General features: G+C 39.3%; 1 protein-coding gene across 1 annotated transcript; it reads right to left on the reverse strand.

The window, feature by feature from the left end:
- Positions 1-2,071: 2,071 nt before the first annotated feature.
- RNF32 (ring finger protein 32) lies at positions 2,072-20,035 on the reverse strand (the record flags this gene model as incomplete). Its single annotated transcript, XM_081345263.1, has 8 exons — positions 2,072-2,311; positions 3,158-3,325; positions 9,570-9,678; positions 11,690-11,814; positions 14,637-14,669; positions 15,979-16,121; positions 19,184-19,469; positions 20,015-20,035. The coding sequence occupies 8 exons, from the start codon at positions 20,033-20,035 to the stop codon at positions 2,072-2,074; spliced, it is 1,125 nt and encodes a 374-aa protein (XP_081201389.1).
- Positions 20,036-24,168: the final 4,133 nt, after the last annotated feature.

Consider the following 24,168-nt stretch of genomic DNA (forward strand, 5'->3'; position numbering starts at 1 on the left):
AGGGGGCCTTCTCCCGGGTTCGACTAATTCGCCAACTACGGCCTTATCTGGACCTGGATTCCTTACGTACAGTCACCCATGCCCTTGTGACATCTCGCCTAGACTATTGTAACGCTCTCTACATGGGGCTGCCCTTGAGATCCACTCGGAAGCTTCAACTGGTGCAAAGTGCGGCGGCACGGACACTCTTGGGAGCCTCCCGATACTCCCATATCACACCTCTCCTCCGTGCGCTGCACTGGCTTCCGGCTGCCTTCCGTGTGAAGTTCAAGGTGCTAACGATGACTTACAAAGCCCTACATGGCATGGGTCCGGACTACCTTCGGGAGCACCTTCTGCCGATGTCAGCACCCCACCGTCCTGTGCGCTCCCACAGAGAGGGCCTCCTCAGGGTGCCACCGCTCAAGGAATGTCGGCTGGTGGCCCCCAGGGGGAGGGCATTCTCAGTGGGTGCGCCAGCCCTCTGGAACACCTTACCAACAGAAATCCGGATGGCCCCTGACCTCCGTACCTTCCGTCGCGACTTAAAAACTTTCCTGTTTCAGCAGGCTGGCCTGGCATGATAGCGTTAATTGGGGTCCCAGTTTGTGTTCATTAGTGTTTCTTATTATTTTTATTGTTCGATCTGTATACCTTCCTTCCTCTGTACACCGCCCCGAGTCCCTCGGGAGAAGGGCGGTTTATAAAAACTAATAAATAAATAAATAAATAAATAATGTACAGTCACAAGGTCATATGCATCTCTTATCTAATTTCCCCAAGTTTAATAAATACATTTTTCTACAATCAACCCGGTTCTCAGGAAACAGTAATCTATCTCCTTTTGCTGACACAGAAGAATGTGGGGTGGGGAGGAGATATAATAGTGTGCAGAAAAGCAGATAGCAAAGAGAGAAAAGGGCTCTTAGGAGAAAAAATAGGCCATCCCATTCAGCTTCAGCTTCATTCACCAGTGGCATGCAGCTTCTAACAGATTATCCTCAAGCCCCTGATCAAAGAAAGCATATTGCCTATCTCAGGCATAAATGGACTGAACAAAGCCCATGTGAGAACAGGGGGTACCCTTTGTTTTTAAAACATTTTGTGAGGAAAGTTCTTGAGCTGTACTAATGCAATTCTTGCCTTAGCCTGAACAAGTATCAGGATTATAGAATCTTGCAAGTATTGTCAAAAAAAAAAAAAAAAAAGCTGAGCTCCAGGCAAAGCATCTCCACCTCAAATAAGTTAGTGGTTTCTTCAGTTAATTAATTCTACCCCCATCTCTTGAAATATGATCTCCCTCTTCTCCCATTAGATAGGTCTACAAGAATTTACAAAAAAGCATTTCCTGACATTGTCCAAGAGGAGAGTCCAATGTTTCACTTCCAAAATTAGTTGTTTTGCACATCACCAGCTATGTTCTTTGGCCGTTGCATAGAATTAAGAGGAACACCTCACTTCCTAAAACAATGCATTAAAATGTACAGTGAGCAGAGGGGGAAATGATACAGTCAAGAAATTTACAGGAAAATCTCACCTCTGGCTTGTGGAGACACATTCTACATATATAGCTCCCAACTATCCAGATGAGGAACACTGGTCACCCAATAAGGATTTCCTGTCAGGAAACTTGCTAGACTTACAAACCTTTGTAAAGCATTATGCAGCGCATCAATTATTCTTTCTGTTGCCTTTGGGCCTTGGCTAATAGATACATACAGAACCCTAGTTTTGGTCGATAGAAGACTGACAGACGGAATATTAGATGTTTAGCCTACAGAATTTTATGAAGAATTGTTTGATTCAGTTGATTCCGGTTTCCCCAGGTATTTGGAGCTTTTCTCCCTTTTTGACAATCCACTAGGATTTGTGGCACTGTCCACGCATGCAAATATTCAGCTGAAGTGAGACAGAAGAAAACGTGAACCCCACCCCAGACCTTAATGACTGCGAGATCTCTAGTGATAGCACTTCCTAGATTTACACAGACATGCACTCATCAGGAAAAAATTAATTTGTGTACCCCCTCCTGCTGAAATGCAATTAAAATACCAGGTCTCTTACAAATATATCCATAATTTATGTTAAATTGTTAGCTGAGAATTTTCTTCTGATAACAGGAACGACATAAAGGACAGATAGGTCTTTCTCCTAAAGAAAACTCTTCAAATGCTTGAAGACAGGTACTATGGAACATGTGAGAACAGGAGAGCAGGGCTGTCTGACGGGGGCATGACTGATAGCCATCCTGGGAAAGTCCATTCTGAAGTTGAGCAGGCTGCGTGAGTGGCATAATGCAAATAGGACAATCAGCAATATCTTGTCGGAATGCCTAAAACAAAGGTTGGCAAGGTCAGGGAATACAGTGTGTGGCCACCAAAGCTGCTTCTATGAATTTATTATGTCTTATAGTTCGGGATGATTTATTCTGGTTATAGTAATAAAAATGCTTTGTTCAAAAACTAAAAAAAATATTTTAAATAAAGATACAGTTTTACAGTTTAAATTCTTGGATATTAAAATACTAATGCTGAACAGCAAAAATAAAATATCAAGTAAGGCAAAATCACATCTGTGCTGCTAATGCTAAATTGGAGAATTTGGCAAGAATCAACAACTGTCTTTGTTAAGTGAGCAAAATACCCAGCATTATATACAAATATGGTTTAATGGAAGGGATGGTAGAATTAGAAACACAGCATTGGTCTAACTCCAGATTCAGCCACAAATTTAAGTTAGTGGCCGTTTGTGGCTCCTCAGACTATAGATTTATTGTAAGACCAAAGTAGGCCTGAACCATGTATATAAGTCAAAGTACAGCTAGTTCTTCCTTACCAAACGTTCATTGTTCAAGGTTACTATGGTGCTAGTCTTACAATCAGCCCTGGAAATTGTGGGCATAACTATCTCTAGTCATGTGATCACAATTTGGGAGTTTGGCAACAGATGCACATTTTTGTTGTTTGGAGCATCCCGTGGATACATGATCATGACCTGCAACCTCCACGGCCGCTTCCAGCGAGCAAAGCCAGTGCAGACGCTGCCAGGAAGTTGCAAGTTGTAGCCATGTGACATTGTACTTAACAAGCACGGCTAGAATCGACATAGGATGATGTGTTCACGTAACATTTTACTTAGTGCTCTCTGAGCTTGGTTATTTGCTTACTCAGAAACCAACCTGAATCTGAATTTTCTCCCATTCAACTTCATGTATCTCTGGGCCCAACTTTTCTTCTAGTTGCTGAAATACTTCGTGACTTGCAGCTACAGTGGAATCTATCTCACAGAAGAATTCGTCAATACAGGTATCATAGGAATTCAGTAATCGCTGGCAGATCTCAGTAAGCTGGAAGATGAGAAAAACATTTTTATTGTTAATGAGTTAAGAATGGAGAAGGAGCTGGGGTGTCCATGTAGCATTTTATCAAAATAAATCTCTTTTGTAGGATGTTAAAACTGTGGCTCAATTGAAGAACAAATCTAATTAGAATCCTATCTCTTTTTGATAGTTACTAGAATGGCGGGAAAGAAAATTATTTTCTGCATCTGTTGTTAGAGATTGTAAAGCAAGACGCTGGAAAACAGTATGACAATTGCTTTCATTTTCTGCATCAAACCTAGGGGAACAACAGTACAATGAAACAACCCTTTTCAAAGTTCTAAATTAAGTATCAGTCAAATTAAATTCTATTAATAGCTTAATAGGACAGGAAGGCCTGGAGGAACGTTGTCCATGGGGTTGCGATGGGTTGTACATGACTTCGCAACTAACAACTACAACAACAACAGCTTAACAAGTGGAGCTCTGCAACAGATTATAATTCATGCTTTTTTATTCTATAATATCACTCTCATCTGCCAGATAGAGAAGGATGCATTTGGGGTACTTGACACAGGCGGCTTCAATACTGATTTCTCCACTGTATCTTCCCCAAGTATCTTCAGGCCTATTGAACTGGCTCACTATTTCTTTGGCCTACAGGTAGTCCTCGACTTATGACAACTGAGTCCAAAACTTCTGTTGCTAAGTGAGGTATTTATTAAGTGAGTTTTACCCCATTTTACGACCTTTCTTGCCACGGTTGTTAAGTGAATCAGTACAGCTGTTAAGTTGTAACTTAACAGTTGTAACATGGTTGTTAAGTGAATCTGGCTTTCCTAATGATTTTGCTTATCAGATTACAAAAGATGATCACATGATCCCGGGACACTGCAACCATCAGAAATATGAGTCAGTTGTCAAGCATCCAAATATGAAAAATAGATTTTATATTGAACATTGGATTGTTTGCTGCGGTCCCAGTTATTCTATTATTTCTTATTTTCCCAAGATTTCTTGTGAGGGATGTTAAACGTGGAATCCAGCATGCAAAGTATTTCACTGTAACTGACCTTCCTTAATCAGGGAACAAATGTATGCATGCACACATACATACAAATACTCACAGACAATGCACCCTGGAACCATCTGCAGTAGTTTTTCTACTTGATATTGTGGAGTCCTTGGTACTCTGAGAGGTCGGTTGCTTATGCAGATACTTTTATGATCCATCTAGGTAACATTAGTGTGCCCAGTTCAATCCTGAGCTGTGTGCATTCTCTTTTACTGTAAACAGGATTGTTCAGCTTCAGCTATAAATTTTAAACCACAAACCAAATTAACCATATCATGGTGTAGTGCATTGGGTCATTATGATGTTAATGTTGTTGTTGTTAGTTGTGAAGTCGTGTCCGACGCATTGCAACCCCATGGACAACATTCCTCCAGGCCTTCCTGTCCTCTACCATCTTCTGGACTCCATTTAGGGTCATGCCTACTGCTTCAGTGACTCCATCCAGCCACCTCATTCTCTGTCGTCCCCTTCTTCTATTGCCCTCAATCTTTCCCAGCATTAGGCTCTTCTCCAGTGAGTCCTTCCTTCTCATTAGGTGGCCAAAGTATTTGAGTTTCAACTTCAGGATCTGGCCTTCTAAAGAGCAGTCAGGGTTGATCTCCTCTAGGACTGACCGGTTTGATTGCCTTGCAGTCCAAGGGACTCACAGGAGTCTTCTCCAGCACCATAGTTCAAAGGCCTCAATTCTTTTGCGCTCAGCCTTTCTTATGGTCCAATTTTCACAGCCATACATTGCAACTGGGAAGACCATAGCCTTGACTATACGCACTTTTGTTGGCAGGGTGATGTCTCTGCTTTTTAGTGTGCTGTCTAGATTTGCCATGGCTTTCCTCCCCAGGAGCAAGCGTCTTAATTTCTTGGCTGCAGTCCCCGTCTGTGGTGATCTTGGAGCCCAGGAAAATAAAATCTGTCACTACCTCCATTTCTTCCCCATCTATTTGCCAGGAATTGAGAGGGCCAGATGCCATGATTTTGGTTTTCCCCCCATGGACAGTACCAAAAGGGAAAAAAGATGATGCTAATATCACCCCAATAAAGCCTTGGTTGGTTTTGATGTGTGTAGTACACTTTGCAGGCATTCAAAAAAGGGATGCAGCTTCAATGCTCTGCCGTGCCCACTGTTTCGAAACCATTGTTTCTGTACTGAATATTTTCTTAGCATCCCTTTCAAATGTCAGCACATTGTGTATCTATCAAGAATGAGCAGTACAGTGACCTCAATCTCCTCTTGTGACAAACTTGTTTGACTAAAAAAGGTCCCAACTAATTGCTGTGATGGGTATGTTTTTCTGATTTGGTCGTAAGCTCTTGATGGAAGCTGGGATATAAATGGAAGATACCGTACTTATTCTGATCTAGGACTATCACAAAACTTATTTAATTTGGAGCTTTTGTACCAACCTTGACTGGGGTCCTGCACTTCATTTTTTCTTCTTCTTCAAGTTTTGCAATCTCACATAGTTTGTGATAAAGTTTTGGTTTCTATTGGAACTATTTGGTATTAATATCTGACTTACTTGGATGGCACAAACTATACAACCTGCCCTCTTCTAAAGCTATTTCTTTGTCAGTGAAAGACTCCAGAGTTTTTTCATGATTTTTATTATTGTTTATCATTTCCATGCACCACTGAATTATGTGTGTTCTGATCTTCTGATATTGTATCTTGCAGCAGCCGTAGGATGTCTTATGTTTAAAGTAGAGGAACTGGCACAACAACATTCTCCTTTCCTTTTTATTTTTCAGGTGAGATAAAAGAAACGGGGACATTTGCAGAAAAAGCAAGGCTAGATTAATCCTTAATTTTTTCTCTTCTGACTTGTGTTTTTGGTTTTTTTGCTTCAATTCTAGAGATGGGTGCATGCTGTATAGTTATAAATAAGTACAAAATGGTTTTTGCTTTAAAACTTGTATGTTTAAGACTCACATACACATCGTTTTCTGTCTGAAACTTCCTTCCCATGCCAGTGTGAAGGAGAGGCAACAGACATTAAAACCTTTTATTTTTTCTTCAAAAAACGAAAACAAAAAACCAAACCAAACCCATTTAACAAGTGTAAAGAGCACTTGCAATTTTAAAAAGGAGAAATTTTGCTTTCCATGAAAATAGCTGTTCTGAAATGATTCCCTATCTAAATCAAGTGCTTTCCTTTGTCACCCCTGTGCTTTTCAGCATAAACCATATGACAGTGGAGGCATTCTAAATATTTTTAGCTGTATGTAAAGCACCATCAGTCACAGGTTTTAGGTGACGCCCAAGAACATGATTAAATAAAGATGCACACAAAAGCATCAAAATGAACTTTGTCTGCCAAGAGGAGCTGTTTTAAAGCAATCCATCTTGATGTCAGCAAATTGCTTACTAATGTGTTGACTTAAAAGTAAAATGAAAAGCCTGGAATTTACAGCGTATCAATGAATCAGTTGATAAGCTTTTACTAGTTTAATATCCTCTTAGCTTGCTGCCTGGAGCCACATCAAGTTAGCAACAGAATGTTTGCCATCTCTATGTGATAAAGGAAGTCAAATGGCTAAACAAACTCCTAGGCCATTATGTTGTTTGGTGAGATTTAAATTAAAAACTTTGGGTAAGAGTCACATGGTGAGGAAAGAGTGAGCAGTACCATTTTATAAATAATATACCTTGTTTCAAGCAACAATACTTGCCTTTTTAGCTGCACTGAAGATAATGGAATGCATTTGAAAAGATTTAATTATAGCAATAAATTTTTTGGCTCAGTTAGGTGACATATACAAGCACTGTTTATAGCTAACAATCAAAGAGGTTCCTTATCTAACCCAGGGAAATACAGCACCATTTGATTCTCTGTGGACGTTAGTGTTAAAAATTAGCATGGATTGCTTAGAATAACTTTTCCTATTTCCTTTGATCTAAATTAGCAAGGTTTCTAATTGATTTATGTAATAAAGCAATTAAGTGATTCAACTGATCACGCACAGGATCTATCTTAGGAATTTATCACTCCCAAAACCTGACCCTTATCAATGAATACTTTTTTTAAGCTTGGCAACTGAGTACTTTGTGTTGTCCTCTGAAAAATAAATTTATATTTCAGAAACCTTGGGGGTCTTCCTACAATCTATAAACCAGGTGGACCAATGCATGTTTACTCAAAACTGAATCACTATTAAATCAATGGGTTTTGCTCACGAGACCAGCTCAGAGTGGTTTGCAGCTCAGAGGCTTTTGGAAAATAGCAATTAGAAATAAGTTGATTTATCTAGAAAAAAGCTGTTAGTAATTTCCCATTTTAGCAGGTGATGGGGGCTGAGGGTTGGCAGTGGTGTATTTTTAGAAGCAATTCCATTCTTTTGGAATAGCTTCCCAATGGATATCCAAAGGGCTCCTATTATGACAGCCTTGTGGAAACAGAGCAAAAAAAAGAATTTTTCCAGAGGATGTGGATGTTTGGGTCATGACACAATCTTGGTTGGGTTATAAATGACTTTTGGAATTTAGAATAGAATAGAATAGAGCTGGAAGGGGCCTTGGAGGTCTTCTAGTCCAGCCCCCCGCTCAAGCAGGAGCAGTGGCGTAGCGTGGGTTGTCAGCACCCGGGGCAATTTGCGCCCCCTAACCCGGTGACGTCATGGCACCACCGAAAAGACGCGCCCCGCAGCGGCGTAGACTTTCCAAGAAGAGTCGCGCGCATGCGGGATGCTTCCGGGTCCCTCTCGAGGGTGGCTGGGCGGGGCTCCGACCTGCAAGAGCCGCTGCATTCAAGCTCGCACGTGAGCCCCGCTAAATAAAGCCACGCATGCGCACGAAGCTAGGCCAGCTGGCCGGCGGGTCCGTCTTCGCTCGGCCAAGCCTGCCGGGGCGCCTGCGGGGCGCTTGCGGTTGGCCTGAGCCTGGGCGGAGAGTTGGGCGCTTCTATTTATTTTATTCAGTTTATGTGGCCGCCCATCTCACCTGCCGGACTCATTTCGCTTTGCAAGAAAGAGCAGCTCGAGAACGGAGCCAAGCCAACTCTGTGCAGCCCTTGGGGCTCCCTGAGCAGCTCAGTGTGAGCGCGCCCCCCCAGATGTTGCACCCGGTGCGGCCGGCCCCCCCTGCACCCCCCACGCTACGCCACTGAGCAGGAGAACCTATACCATTTCAGACATGTGATTGTCTAGTCTCTTCTTAAAAACCTCCAGTGATGAAGCGCCTGTGATTTCTGGAGGCAAGCGGTTCCACTGGTTGATTGTCCTCACTGTCAGGAAGTTTTTGCCTTAATTTCAGGTTGCTTCTCTCTTTGTGCAGTTTCCAACCGTATGCATTTTTTTAGATGCTACTCTTACTCTGGGAGGTCATGGAGACTTCCATTGCATTTTCCCTTCATTTACAACAGGCTTGCACAGGAGATTGGGCTGGGCAGTGGTGACTGCCACAAGTCTTCCTGTGAGTTTCCACTGCAGAAGATGGACTTGAACCTGGATCTCCTTGGTTGTAGTGCAACCAACTTTAACTGCTCTACCTCACTGGCTCTGATGCACATGTGGAACCGTATGGCGCTCAGTATGTGGAAAAAAATGAATTATAGGTAGTCCTTGACTTATAACCACAACTGAGGCCAGAATTTCCATTGTTAAAGCAAGATGATTGCTCAAAGAACAATCCGGATGTTATCATTTTGCCATGGTTGTTAAGCAAATAGCTGCAGTTGTTAAGTGAATCACACTGTTGTTAAATGACTTTGGCTTCCCCCATTGACTTTGCTTATCAGAAGCTGGCTGGTAATCACGTGACCCTGGGGCACTGCCACTATCATAAGTACATGGCAGTTGCCAAAGGCACAAATTTTGATCCTGTGACCATGGCCAGGGATCATGCAAGGACCGGTTTTCAATCACTTTGAACAGTGATAACTTTGAACAGTCAATAAATGAATGGTTATAAGTTGATGACTACTTGTATATACTTTCCTTCGTATTTTCAAGGCTCCAAAAGCTTACGAGTCAGCATTGGGGTGGAGGAAGAACAACCTTTTTTCTGGAGATACATTCAACCACACTGTTCATGGGACCAGCATTTTGAGGTAAACCACCCGCCAAACTGAAAAATGCATGCTTAGATGTCGATCCAGATGTGAACAGAGTCAGGCCATTTTGTTCTGAATGCGTATTTGATCAGCACTGAATTGCTTTGATTTTTAGCATTGCAATATACTTTGAAATGTAAAAATTTCCTACCTTTTCTTCGAAGAATTTCTTTCTTAATCTCACATCTTTGGGGGGTACCGTTTTCCTCAGATTTTTATACCACTTTCTAACAATATGTCCCCTCCAAAAAGCTTGGATTCTGTGGCATTAAAAAAAAGAGAGTCTTTTACAAATCTGAAACTAGAATGCAGTTTCAAAACTAAAAGATTGTTTGCTTCCAGTTTTGGACAAGTATGAATGAAAGAAAAAGCTTGATCTCTTTCAGCAGAATTTGCCTCAAAGAATAAGTTTTCAGTAAATTTGCTCTGCACAATTGGTGCCGTATAATTTGGCCACTATCTAGCTGAATACAGGTAGTTCTCGACTTATCATAATTATGCTCCAAACTTCAATTGCTAAGCAAGACAGTTGAGTTTTTCCTCATTTTATGATCTTTCTTGCCACAGTTGTTATGTGAATCACTGTAGTTATTAAGTTAGTTACATGGATGTTAAGTGAATCTGGCTTTTCCATTGACTCTGCATGTAGAAGAAGCTTGTAAAAGATTATCACATGACTCTGGGACACTGCAACCATCATAAATACATGCCAAGCATCTGAATTTTGACCATATGACCATGGGAATCTGCAATGAGCATAAGTCACTTTTCATAAATGTGGAAAATGGTCAGAAGTCACTTTTTTCACTGTCATAACTTTGAATGGTAACTAAATGAATCATTGTAAGATGAGGACTAGCTGAATGCTGGAAACAGAGCAGGTTCTCTTGTAAACAGAATAGATGCTCCAATGCTGATGTATATGTTTTATTTTATTTCACTACTTCTTTACACTAATTAAACATATCTACAGATCAATATTTCCTAGAAACGTGAAATCCAACTAGCGTGTTACTTGCCTTAGCCCAAATCACATTAAAAATAAGGCTTTTGTGGATCACTAATTAGAAAGTGGATTCAGGATTCAATTCAATTTTTTTGTTTAAAATAATGTTAGACTTGAAGTTGCATGGAACAATCAAATAATAGGGAGCTTAAAAAAAATGAAGAGGAAGAGAGAGGAGGAGGAGGAGAAAGAAGAGTCAAGCTATTTTCCAAAGCACAAGAAGGCAGAACAAGAAGCAATGGATAGAAGCTTATCAAGAAGAGAAGCAACTTAGAACTAAGGAGAAATTTTCTGACAATGAGAACAATTAATCAGTTGAATGACTTGCCTCCAGAAGTTGTGAATGCTCCAACCCTGGAGGTTTTTAAGATGAGATTGGACAACCATTTGTCTAAAATGGTCTAGGGCAGACTTGTCAAACTCACGACGTCACATGAAGTTGCGTGACGTATTGGAGCTTTTTTCCCCATTGCCAGCAATGGGGTTGGTGCAGTTTCCTGGTGACACATCCAGCCCGCGGGCCAGCAGTTTGACACCCCTGGTCTAGGGTCTCCTGCCCGAGTAGGGTTGGACTAGAAGACCTCCAAGGCCCCTCCCAACACTGTTATTCTGTTGTTTTGTTAAATAACAGGAGTGTTGACTTGGCAGAAGGAGGCCCTGCACTACTTCACATCAGAAAAAATGGCTGAAACAATCACATGAGATCCTCCAAGCTGCAATGGAGGGAAAGCAGTGAATTTTAAATATCGTATTTCGTTCTTTTAAAAGGATACATTCAAAATGTATGTAGAATGATATAGTGATGTGCTGCTTATTTTGTGTTATCACATGACCAGGAGCAGTTAAGCACTGTTAATAGAACAAAGCTTCATAATCCACATACAAATTGTTAATATAGGGGAAAGAAACATAATTTCCAGCAATTAAATAATTTAAGACCTTGGAAAGTTATTTCTTCCCTTATTCGCCTTACCCCTATTAAACCAAAGGCATAAACCACATGGTTTGGAGTATATCTAACAAAGTGTTATATATAATGAGGCCAAAATATTATCTTAATCTCCACTTCAAACTAAACACTTGCATGAACGTATTACATTATGATAGTCAAATTATCGTATGTGCTGAAGAGGTTTTATTTTTAAGCTTTAAAACCTAGCAGTCACTTACATTGCTCCATTACTATACAGTACTTTGTGTGCATGTAAATATTTCAACAAATCCTTCTTGGGGAATGGGCTTTGTTATTTGCCAGTCATTCTTACCTCGTAGCACATTTTATTTTAAAAAGGTGGGCTCCATCATGAATTACTCGTGTTTGATATTGGGTCTTTCTACACATTGGACAGCTCTTTTTAGCTGCGAATCTTTCGAAAGCTTTCAGGCATGCCTGGAAAAAAATGATTAGTTCTAGCTGTAAACCTGTTTGAACTTAGTTTGCCCCTCTCCAAGGTTTATGAATATCAATGCAAAGTTATGTGTCCAGAGTTTGTAGATTCAGGAAAGACAATAGCATCATGGAAGGCACCTTAGAGGTCATCTAGTACTATCCCATACTTGGTGCACAAAGTGTCTCTCATGGATGGCCATCCAGCCACTATTTGAAGAACTCTAGTGAAAAAAAATTTCAACATTTCCACATGGCAAACTGTTCCACTAGTTGACTCTATGTGTCTTTGTGTGTGTGTGTGTGTGTGTGTGTGTGTGTGTGTGTGTAGGAATGAACTTCACAAACAAGTAATGTTGTAGCAAGTCTGTTCTATGCTAAAGGAAGACAGCAGGTTTAACATTCTTGTTCATCTTCACATGGATAGATGCACAACAAGTTAGTTTAACACCAACATTCTGAAGCTATATGCAGATACGATTATTTATTTTAGAACAGGTATACTGCCACCTATCTTACATATGAAACTCTGGACAGATAACAAAAATTAATAAAAATAATATAATAAAGCATCTAAAAAGAAAAAAAACCTCTTAAATAATCATAACACAATAATCAAGGCACTTTGTAACAAGCTCATCTGTATAAACCATGCCAGATGGGGCTCAGCTAGTAGCTTTCCAGAAAGTCAAAAGAATTTGGAGCATCCAGATCTCACGTGGGGTGGCTGTTCCATGGGGCAGGTGGCTCACATCTCTATCACCACAGATGATATTCTTTATGACAGAGTATCCTTAAAACATACCAGTTGGATCTGGTGGGTGAGCAGAAGACCATGGAGATAGGTGATCCTGCAATTAATCAGGTTGTGTGCCATAAAGGGCTTTAAAGGGATAACCAACATGTCAAATTGCATCCAAAAGCAATGGTCAGACTTTGTGCATCCTGACTGCACACCACTGTATCCTGAAGCAGTTAAAATATTTTTCAAGGGCAGCCCCACGTTAAAGCACACTGTAGAAATCCAGTTGGGAAGTGACTAAGCGAGAAGGACCTCCTCATCCAGGAATGGACACAAGATGGATTTGAGCAAAAGGTTCTCTTAAGCCATAGTTGCCAACAGCTTTTCAAGCAAGAGCTATTAATTCAGGAGAACTCCCAAATTGTGCACCAACTCAGCTTGGGGAAATTGTTGAGAGTTAACAATGAAAAATCTTTAGATACAAGGAACCCCAAATTGCAAGCTAGTCTATCTTGCTAGAGCTGAGTTACAGCTGGTTCTTCCCATCCAGTCCCTTACAACCTCCAGGCACTTGGTAAGTACCTTGGCGTCATTACTTGTCCATGCACAGGTGGAGTTGTATGATAATATACTGATATTTTACCCTGGGCCACTGGCTATCCTTATCTAGTGGTTTCATGTAGAGGTTAAATAAAAAGGTGGGGGAGGAAGAGAGATGGAGAGAGAGAAAGAGAAAAGAATCTTGAGACATCTTACACACGAGCTAAAAACTTCTCCACATCAGCACTGACACAAACCAGCCCTAGAGGAAGAAAAACTATTGCTAAAGAGTGTTCCCACTACTCATCCCATAAGCTGATCCAGAAGAATATCATGACTGAGGGTATCAAAAGATGCTAAGAGATCCAGGAGGGTTAAAAAAAAAAGCTATCTCCCCTGCACGCTAGGATCCAAAGGTCACACACAAGTACAATCAGTGTCATCTTGATGTTATAACCTGGCCTGAAACCTGATTGAAAAATATTAAAATAATCCATATCTTCAGAGCCCTTTGAAACTATTTACCGTATTTTCAACAACATTCCATGAAACTGAAAGGTTAGGGACTGGACAAAGGTTATTCAACACTGCTGAATCCAAGGATGACAAGGGAGTGGATCTGTGTCTGTTTCAAGGCAGTTGTAACCACCACCACCTACAAAGAGGCATTTACCACCTCATGGTCCCAACCACGTGCTACCTTGCAGAGGACTTGATCCACCAGGGAACATTTGGATCCAGAATACAGGTGACAAAGCTTGCTAATCTAAGGATCTCATTACTTATTGTGTACTGACATGTGAAGCTCTTCCCATGGTGGCTTAGTCATTTCTATAAGAGCTGCTCAGCCACAGCAACTCAGAGCAGATCCAGGTAACTTTAGTATAATAGATGCCTATGTCAGATTAACTCTCTGACCCTAGCACTGACTGGCTGAAACAGCTAATAGCTCCTTGATATCATTAAATGCATTGTGCGTACAAGAGCCACTGTTAACTTTGCAAGCCACTTATTCTGATTCACTATAAAATTACAGATTTCAATGCTAAGTCTGGATACAAAAGTTTAGTGGCCATCACTGTACGTGAACCTTTTGGGTGCATATTTAAATTAAGGGATTGTTTCTACTTTTGTCCTTCCATGTGCAGGCCTGCATGTGAAAGAATGCACTGCACCCAACAGACTGCCAAACATCTGCAACGCTTCTGGGCCTCATCAACACCACCAGCTGCAACACTGCCAAAGAGGTAATTGAGATATCAGGTATTCTTTGTGACCTGTGGTTATTTTTAATTTATCTATTGAACCATTTTGCTCTATGAGTTGTGTAGGCTTGTTCCACATGCAACCATACTGTGTAAGATAAAATATATTGTCCTAAAACAATATCCTAAAATTACATTGTGAATTACACAATTAAAAACAACAGATTTATTCTTAAGACATAAAATTTCACATTATAATTAGTTACATAATGTACAACTTTCAAGACTGACAGGATATATATTTGCCATTAATTGATAAAGAGATATGGTTTACTTACTCTGTGAAATACATGAGAACAAGAGAGCAACACCTGTTCAGAAATAATAAAATCATTTTGAGATTTCAAGTTATCCAAGAATCCCCTCTATTCTTACTGTAATTACCAATAGCACAATAAAGAAATAGTAGCTTTCATTGCAGAAAGAACATATTAGTGTTAATTACATTATCTACATTTTATTACATTTTAGACTTAAGCACTGCATGATTCCACCCCCCCCCTCAATGATTATTAAAATGCTTTGGGAAAAGACACAAGTTGGCACCCAAAAAGCCAAGGGCATAAGGTGAATCATGAGTTCCTGAATACTAGGAATACATGAGACCAACTTCTTCCTAGAACAGATGGACCTTGAAGTCCTTGTCTCTGACAGCTATACAAAATAATCTTTAAAAAGTGGAAAGAATGCTGCTGATTATTTGCTTTTTGGAGAAAGAGATTATATCATATTCATGGTCAAGGAAAGTCCAGTGTTTTCTGAACATTAACAACTCACACAAAAAATTACTCTCTCCATATGATTAAACACAAGTTAATTTACCAATGAAGGAGAATATTTGTAGCTCAGGGTTGAAATGAGGGGTCCTTTGTGCTCTCTGGGCTTGCTCGTTTTCTTGCAGATGTTTCATTACCCTGACTAGATAACATCATCAGTGCACTGATGATGTTACCTAGTTAGGGTAATGAAACATTTGCAAGAAAACAAGCAAGCTGAGAGCACCAAGGACCCCCCCAATGAGTTAATTTATTTCATTTTTTCCCATTGGTAATTTTTGTGTGTGTTTCACGAGATTCCAGGACTATAAGATGCTTTGGATTCAATCTGGAATTTTGCAGCTTTGGTGAGGAAACTGGAAACTGATTGGAAACAGCAGCAGCTGCATAGATGCCCTTATGAAGCATCTCTTCAAAATTGAAATTACAGCATTCCCAGATATACAGCTAGTCCTCAACTTACAATCCAAATTGAGTGTACAATTATGGTTGTAAGTCATGATGGTTGTTCAGTGAGTCAACACATGACAGTACTTGATATTACCTTTATTGCAGCAGCTGAGTGGTGTGGTTTTTAAATGAACACCATGGTTGTTAAGCAAACACTGTATCGTTGAGTAAACCGACTGTTCACTATGAAGTTTCACCAGAAACCAAAAGTAAATGCCAATTCTATTAAAAACGTTGTAAATTGTGGCCACATGATTGCAGAAGTTACCGAGATAGAGTGAAATGATTGGAGGAGAGGAGAGGTTTTGGACATCTTCAAATTGGTGGTTAAGCAGCCAGTGGTAAGTTGAGGACTATCGCTATTCCATAATATTAAAGGAGGCAGAGAAAATACCTGTGGCTGAAGTGCAAACTCTTCTTTGCATATAGCACAAGGTTGAACAGAATCTCCTTGTTTTATGGATCGTTGCTTGACATATTCCCATTCCTCTAGAGTTAGTGGTATGGCAGGAAGCTCCACCAATCCGAATTTCTGAGCTGCAAGTTAAGTCCCGCAAATGAAATAGACTCATAATTTGTTTCATTATAGGATCTTCTGTGTGGCAGTGCATATTTAATATTTCTACTGTAAGCATTCTTATGGCTAGTAATGTTATTTGGAGATAAACTTGAATTAATACTTTCTAGCTCATATTTAATTATAAATCTAAATGTAGTAAATTCAATGAAAGTAACTGAATAACAATAATTTCATAAATTACAACATACATTTTATGGGATGGTTTATTTTGGAAAGAATGAAACTTAATGGGAGAATTCTTAGGGGCAACTGAAATGCACAACTTTTCCTGTAAATAAATCATCAAGAATCACTGCTGACAGAAAAAGAACTAGCCATAACTAGAATGTGTACAAATGCACAGAAATATCCATATTTCATACATGCATAGTATCTTAACCTAACATTTTATTTCATCAGATATGAAATTTCCTGCATATCTGCTTAGGAAGACATAGTATAAAATGGATATTCCCATGCATGAATGTACAATATGTTGTACAGAATTGGAACTAAATTTGCTTAGCCCTCCTTGTCCAAGTAAGCAAATGTGCCATATGACAGAGGAATTTGACAGGTATGTCACATTTTTCTCGGACAACCAAGACTTCTGGATTCCACACTGGGGTTTCTATCCGAAAGAATGTTTGCAAGGCTGGGCGATAATGAGCAAAACCCAAAACAAACAAACAAAATCTCAACTAAAATCAAACAGGTCACCTTAATATCTTATTCTCTAGATTTCAAATATATTTTGTTACTTAATATTTTTATTTGCCTACTTCAGCACGGTAACTACTTCATAATATAGTATTTTTTAAGACAAGTACTAATTTGGTCATTTTAATTTTCCCAGAAACCAAGAGTTTATCTATTTGAATAGATGTGATTTAGATTTAAAGAAATCACTCAATGAACAAGTAAATTGATTATAAAAATAGCTAAACAAAGCATTATTTAAGCACGTTCATAAATCTTCCTTATTTTAATAGTTTTTAAATCTTCTGCAGTGATAGTATTCCAACAGGGCAAAGCTGGGAAATCTGTGAATATTTGAATATTGTTGAACTACAACTCCCACCAACTCCAGACTGTTCTCTTCAACAAGTATCAAATATTCCAGTTTGTAGATATAGGTGGATAGTTGAATCATCTAATTAACCTACTAATGTGCATTAGCACACATATACAAAAATATATATTCTATATCTGTCTAAATATATGACTGCAGAACTGGGCTTTCAGATTGAATGATCTTGAAACAGCAATATACTGTTTTTTTAAAAAAAAGAATGGATGGGAGGCAAAACAGGAGGCAGAAGGTGTTCATTTTATTTATTTATTAAATTTATATGCCATCCAGCTCACTATCAAGCAACCTTGAGAGGCTTACAATGTTAAAAAACAACAATATAAAGCAATTAAAATGTTAAGTATTAAAATTAAAACTTTAAAATTAATAACAAAAAAGGGTTAAAAAGGGACCAATAAGTAAATAGGTAGAAGTGGGATTCTAATTTCCTAACCAATTCTAGAGTAGCATGCCCTCACCAGGAGCCCAAGCCATATGGCAGAGCCAGGTCTTCAGGGCCCTAAGGGAGGCCAAGAGGGTGGGGGCGGATGTCGTCTCAAGGGGCATGAAGTTCCCAAGGGTAGAGGCCACGGCAGAAAAGGCTCATCTCCTGGACCCTGCCAGCCAAAATTTTCTTCCAAGGCTCAGAGAGGGCGACTGGCCCAAGATCACCCAGATGGCTTTTTTTGCTTAAGGACGGACTTTGCTACGGTGCACCATCTTCTGCTTTCTATCCTGTGTCTCAACCGTTACCTCAAACTACCCTCTGTGAGATCTCTACTAGTGATTTAAAAGGATGAAAACTCTAGTAAACAAAAATTTAAAGAGTGTAACAGTAGCAGCTCGGTAGTTCTTCCTAGTTATTAGTCAGACCATGTAATGTTATTATCTCATGACAGTGTAATATGTTGCCGCTGCACCTCCTGTTTCCTCAGGCAGGAAGCTTATGTATCCATCTCTCTTTATTATAATACAGTAAGTCTCTTGTTTCTTGATCTGAAGTTGGATGTTTAGCTACAGGCATTATTCATGGATCTGCTCCCAAATCATTACAAAAACACAAGTTGTAAATTTTTGAGCAAAGGGTAGTTAAAGGTGAAGGTTTTTTTTTTAATAAAAACAAACTATGCCCAACCTAGTAAATGAATGTTTCTTTTTTTTTGTAAAAACAACAGTTGCCCAAGTGCTTATCCCAACTCTAGATGGTGCTAATGTAACTTCACTGGGTGTTAGGCTCGCTTCTTTTTGTATGAAGACTTTCCTTCCTAATGGCAAAAATATTTGTGCAGGCACTAAAGTCTTTTGCTATTGATCACAGTGAAAATAAATTTAACATACACATCAGGTGGTATCAGGGTGAAGAAAAAATTCATTCTCTAAGCAATTCTCCTTAACTTGGTGGCATTACCTTTTATTTAAGACAGATTCGTTAGATTTTGATATTTTATGGGGTTATTTAATGCAATATGTTCCTATTCTTTTTCCCCCCAGATTTCTCTTTATGTAAGCAAAGAGAGAATGTCATATCAACGACAAAGTCATCAGTAATGTTTGTAATGTTAATGTTATATTTTTAATCACATAGAGTGATTCTTCACCCAGTTCACACGTGTTCTCACCCAAAATAAATTATATGAGTTGCTTTTATATAATGCTCAGAATCCAAAATATATAGCCAAAAAAAATATAGTAATTGCTTTTTTTCTCCCTGCTTGTAACTTTCCAAGAAATATTTATCAGCAAACCTAAGCTGAAAAAGAAAGTAAAAAAAAATGCTTATAAGGACAAGCGGTTCTTCAAACAGCTGTTCTTTTATTGTGATGCTATTGTGCCATATGGAAAAAATTATCTATTTATTATAATATAACTAATTATTTAGTTATTTATTAACCAAATCCTTCCATACCTAAAAGGCATTAAACATTTATTAAAATCAAACAAGAACAGACTGGAAAATTAAGATTTTACCTAAAGTCAGAGGCTGAGGATATGGATCAAGGACATATTCTCTCTCTGGATCTTCATTTTGCGGGTTATTTTGGTTGTTTGGCTGTTTGTTTGTTTGTTTTAATCCAGTATCTATCACTGCTCTGATTTTCTCCTTGTTCACAGGCCTGTATCTTTTTTTTTTACTCCATGTCTTTGACTTTAAAGGATCTGCTAATGAAAGATTTTGCAGTTGAAGATCATGTAAAATATGATCTTGTAATGCCACAGCAGTAAGTGCTACAGACTCTGGTTTGTAGGAACTCCCCTAAAATAAAGTTTCATAATTAGTTTTTATAAATTACTGTTATATATGAATGATATGTATAGCACATTAAACAACAAAAGAAATTCAGCCTTTAGCCAATGATTTTTTTAGCCTGACAGAACCTTTATGCCCATACAACTCCCATGTTTGAAGTCTTACTAATATACAATTACCACAATATGAAACATAAGATTGATATTTGACACATCCCACTTTAACTTATATAAAGGCAAAAAGAAATCTTTGATTTATCATTTATATTAAATAAAATAGCAGCAATTTTAAACTTTTAATTACTGAACCCATAATTATTGTGTGCAATAAACTCATTATGAACTATAAAAGTTTGACATGCCTAAACATATTTTGTTTCAGTGTAATTAAAAATAAAACCTAAGGCTACTTCTCTCTTCCAAAGCAACTGCATATTAAAACAATTATAGGAGTAGATAATATTTTATATGCATTAAATCGGCCTATTTATAAAGCTTTTATTTTCAAAGCTCTTTCTTAGCATGTGTTTTACAAGTATAAGATCTGTGCACCTTGAAATATTTTTTTTGCATCATGGAACAGAGGCAGTAATAATCTCTTTATCTTCAATATACAAAGAGGTCCTGCACGCACTCCAAATTAGTACAATCCTAAAAACAAGCAAACAAAAAACATTGAATACTGTAAACAGCATGGTAATTAAAATATATGATTGGTGTTTGCAGATAGTCCTTGACTAATGGCCACAATTGTTCCCAAAATTTCTATGCTAAGCAAGGCAGTTGTTAAGTGAGCTTTACCCAATTTTAAGAGCTTTTTTGCCATACTTGTTAAGTGAATCATGTTAAGTGAACCTGGCTTGCCCCATTGACTTTGCTTGTTGGAAGCTGGCTGAGGTCACATGACCCCAGGATAGTACAACTGTTATAAATATATGTCAATTGCCAAGTGCTCAAATTTTGATCATATGACCATGGGGATGCTGCAATGGTCCTAAATGTGAAATATGGCCATAAGTCACTTTTTTCAGTGCTGTTGTAACCTTGAACAGTCACCAAATAAGTGGCTGCAAGTTGAGGACTACCTGTCTCTAATACTTTGGTGTATGTTTTTAGCACTTTGTTACTATAATGTAAAAGTTCTTGTGAGAGAGGCCCAATTCTAAGTTTATACTTGCTACTGATTTGGACAAAAATGGTATAAGGAAATAGGCTCTTGTTTATTAGAGATACCATGGTTTATCAGATAGTCAGCCAGACGTTCAAACTGATTTGACATTTTTGTCTGCCTATCGAGTCCTTCCCAAGGATCTGGGATATGGGGATGGGGATATCTTAATGGTGTTAGAGGTACTGTCTCATTTATTATTATTATTTGTTAAAATTATTTCCCACCTGTCTTGCTGCAGGCCTACTCAAAGGGGGCTTACAACAATAAAAAGAAAGAAATTAAAAGGATGTGAACAGAGCAAAAATAAAATAAACAATGAAAAACCTATAAAGCCCTAAATGGCATGGGTTTGGATTATCTTACGGAGCACCTGCTGCCAGCATCAACTTCCCATCGTCCTGTGCGCTCCCACAGGGAGGGCCTCCTCAGGGTCCCGCCGGTCAGGGAGTGCCGACGGGCGATTCCCAGGGGGAGAGAGTTCTCGGTGGGTGTGCCTGCCCTATGGAATCAACTGCCTGTGGAACTCCAGATCGCCCCCGACCTTCGCTCGTTTCGCTGGGACCTAAAAACCTGGCTGAGTTAGCCGGCTTGGACTGAGGGATTTTAAGGTTTTAAATTTTAAATTTTAAACTCTTTTGGGGCTTATTAATTTAATTTTATTTTAATTTGTACATTGCACTGTTTTAATTTGCCCTGTAAACCGCCCTGAGTCCCTCGGGAAAAGGGCGGTATATAAATCTAAACAAACAAATAAATAAATAAATAAATAAACAGAACACAATGAGAATATATCAATGCAATAACCAAAAAAATGGAGGGGAGCAGGGAGCAAGGGGTGAATCAGTCCAGCAGCCACTTCCAGAATGGAACCCCTCCCCCATCTGCTCCCCTGGCCAACCAGCACAGCCAGGTCTTCAGGATCTTGCAGAAGGATAGGAGGGGAGGGACAGATGTTACTTTAAAGCAGCGTCCCCCAAACTTCGGGGCATGAGGAAGCGGTTCCATGCAGGGAGTTTTTTTCCACAGACCAGAGGGGGGGCGTAGTTTCACACGCTGCCTGCATCCCACAGATGGGGCTTCGGTTTTTTGCATGGCCCGGTTTCTGGGGCCATGGACCGGGGGTTGGGGGACTCCTGCTTTAGAAAGTTCTTCTTCTGGAAATTGAAGTTCTTTGACCAACAGGATCCAAAGTAGGCCCTTTCTGCTGGCACAACTAGAACCAAAGGACTCTTATACTAAAACAAACTCTCTCTAGCCATATGACATCAGAGTAAATATTTTAATGTTACTTCTATTAACACTGAATTTAGATAAGATAACCATTATTGTCATTTTTTTTACTGTGGGCACAACGGCACACATCAAAAATGAAATTTAGTTGCCCACTCTCAATTTGCAATTTTTTTTATTGGAATCTAAAACTTAGTTTAATAAAGGATACTTGAGTGCTTTTGGACTAGAAAAATCAGAAAAAGATATCATAAATATTAGAGCTCAAACGATTTTTACTATTAACCTGCAATAAAACATCCAACAAGGAATTAGTATATTTCTTTCTTTTCTGCCTCTGAGAATCACACCTTTCAGAGAAGAAGATTCTCTTGAAAAAATCAAATATCCCATGGCTTTGAAAGCAGAGGTGAAGACACATTGACTTCTCAGCATTGGCCAATTCATTGAAGTGCTAGGAACACAGTTCAGTAGCATCTGTAGAGCCACATTTTCCCCAATTCTGTCTCAGAATACAGAAGGTCTCTGCAGGTTACTTTTCTCTGTACTTTTTAAAACAATACTGGCGCAAGAATTGACCTCTCCTAAGAACAAAAAGCTATCTATTTAAAATTAATATTTTTATTTGCCTAGTTTCTTTACCATCATTGTCCACTGAAGCAAAAGTTAAACACAAACAATGCAAAGGAAATATCCTTTTTCTCTATTATCTTCTATCATCACTTAGCACCCCAAGGTCATTGGAGCAGGGATCCATTTTCCTTTTTACTGCAAAATATTATTCACTCATAGCAACAACCACCATCAAAGTTATGGCCTTTTAAGAGTAAGTACCTTTCCTATCCTGCAATCTGACACATTTAGTATTAAAGGTAGGGGTTCCCCCGCACAAGCGTGCTAGTCGTTTCCGACTCTAGGGGCCGGTGCTCATCTCCGTTTCAAAGCCGAAGAGCCAGCGTTTGTCCGAGGACGTCTCCGTGGTCATGTGGCCAGCATGACTAGACGCCAAAGGCGCACGGAACGCTGTTACCTTCCCACCGTAGTGGTCCCTATTTTTCTACTTGCATTTCACGTGCTTTCAAACTGCTAGGTTGGCAGAAGCTGGGAGGAGTAACAGGCGCTCAACTCTGTTACGCGGCACTCGGGATTCGACCCGCCAAACTGCCGACCTTCTGATAGACAAGCTCAGCGTCCTAACTCACTGAGCCACTGTGTACATTTAGTATTATAGTACTGTAATTGTTTTAAAATATTATACGGCATATGAAAAATATCTTACACTGACTCAATTTTTAAAGTACAGTAAACAGAATCAATAGAAAATGCAATTTTGGTACAGTAAATTAGTGTGAAATAAGATTTGATTGTGACCTGGATTCAGGTATTTCATTGAGTTATTCATTGTTCACACAGCATTCACAGGGTTGGGATATATTGCATTTTCCTAGACAGAGAATTGAAGGGCATGACATTGGCTTCTGCTAGTAGTCTGACCAAGGACTGATCATGGATCATCTACTTTCCTTTGTTTGGAAAGGACGAACAATCTACCTTCTATCCAGTACCATAGAAATGAGCTATGGCTTCTTCTCCATCATCATCATCATCATCATCATCATCATCATCATCATCAAAGTTGGAAGAGACCTTGGAGGTCATCTAGTCCAACCCCCTGCTCAGGCAAGAAACCCTATACCATTTTGGACAAATAGCTGTCCAGTCTCTTCTTAAAAACTTCCAGTGTTGGAGCATTCACACCTTCTGGAGGCAGGTTGTTTCACTGGTTAATTGTTCTGTCAGGAAGTTTCTCCTTAGTTCTAGGTTGCTTCTCTCCTTGACTAGTTTCCATCCGTTGCTTCTTGTCCTGCCTTCGGGCGCTTTGGAGAATAGCTTGACTCCCTCCTCTTTGTGGCAGCCCCTGAGATATTGGAACACTGCTATCATTAATTCCTCTTTCTTTTGTATATTTCCATTGTGTGGTGAATCTGTATGCCAGGTTTTATTTGCTTCCTTCTTATGTATGCTTAATAGTTGGATGGGAAATCAAGCTTGGGAAGTGCATGTGTTAGATGGCCTGCCAATATCTCAAACATTGGGGATTGAAATTCCAGCGCCAATCATTGTTAGTGGAGGATTTGAAGAACATGAGGGCATCCAGAATATGAAAACTCCCCAATCCCACCCCAAAGATGAGGCCTTCAATGGTACCCTATGTTGGGACACTAATCTACAACGATAACGGCACCCTATAACAGTGTTTTTCAAACTTTGGTCACTTGAAGACGTGTGGACTTCCAGCTCTCAA

The sequence above is a fragment of the Vipera berus genome (assembly GCF_964194415.1).
Source record: "Vipera berus genome assembly, chromosome: Z".
Lineage (NCBI taxonomy): Eukaryota > Metazoa > Chordata > Lepidosauria > Squamata > Viperidae > Vipera > Vipera berus.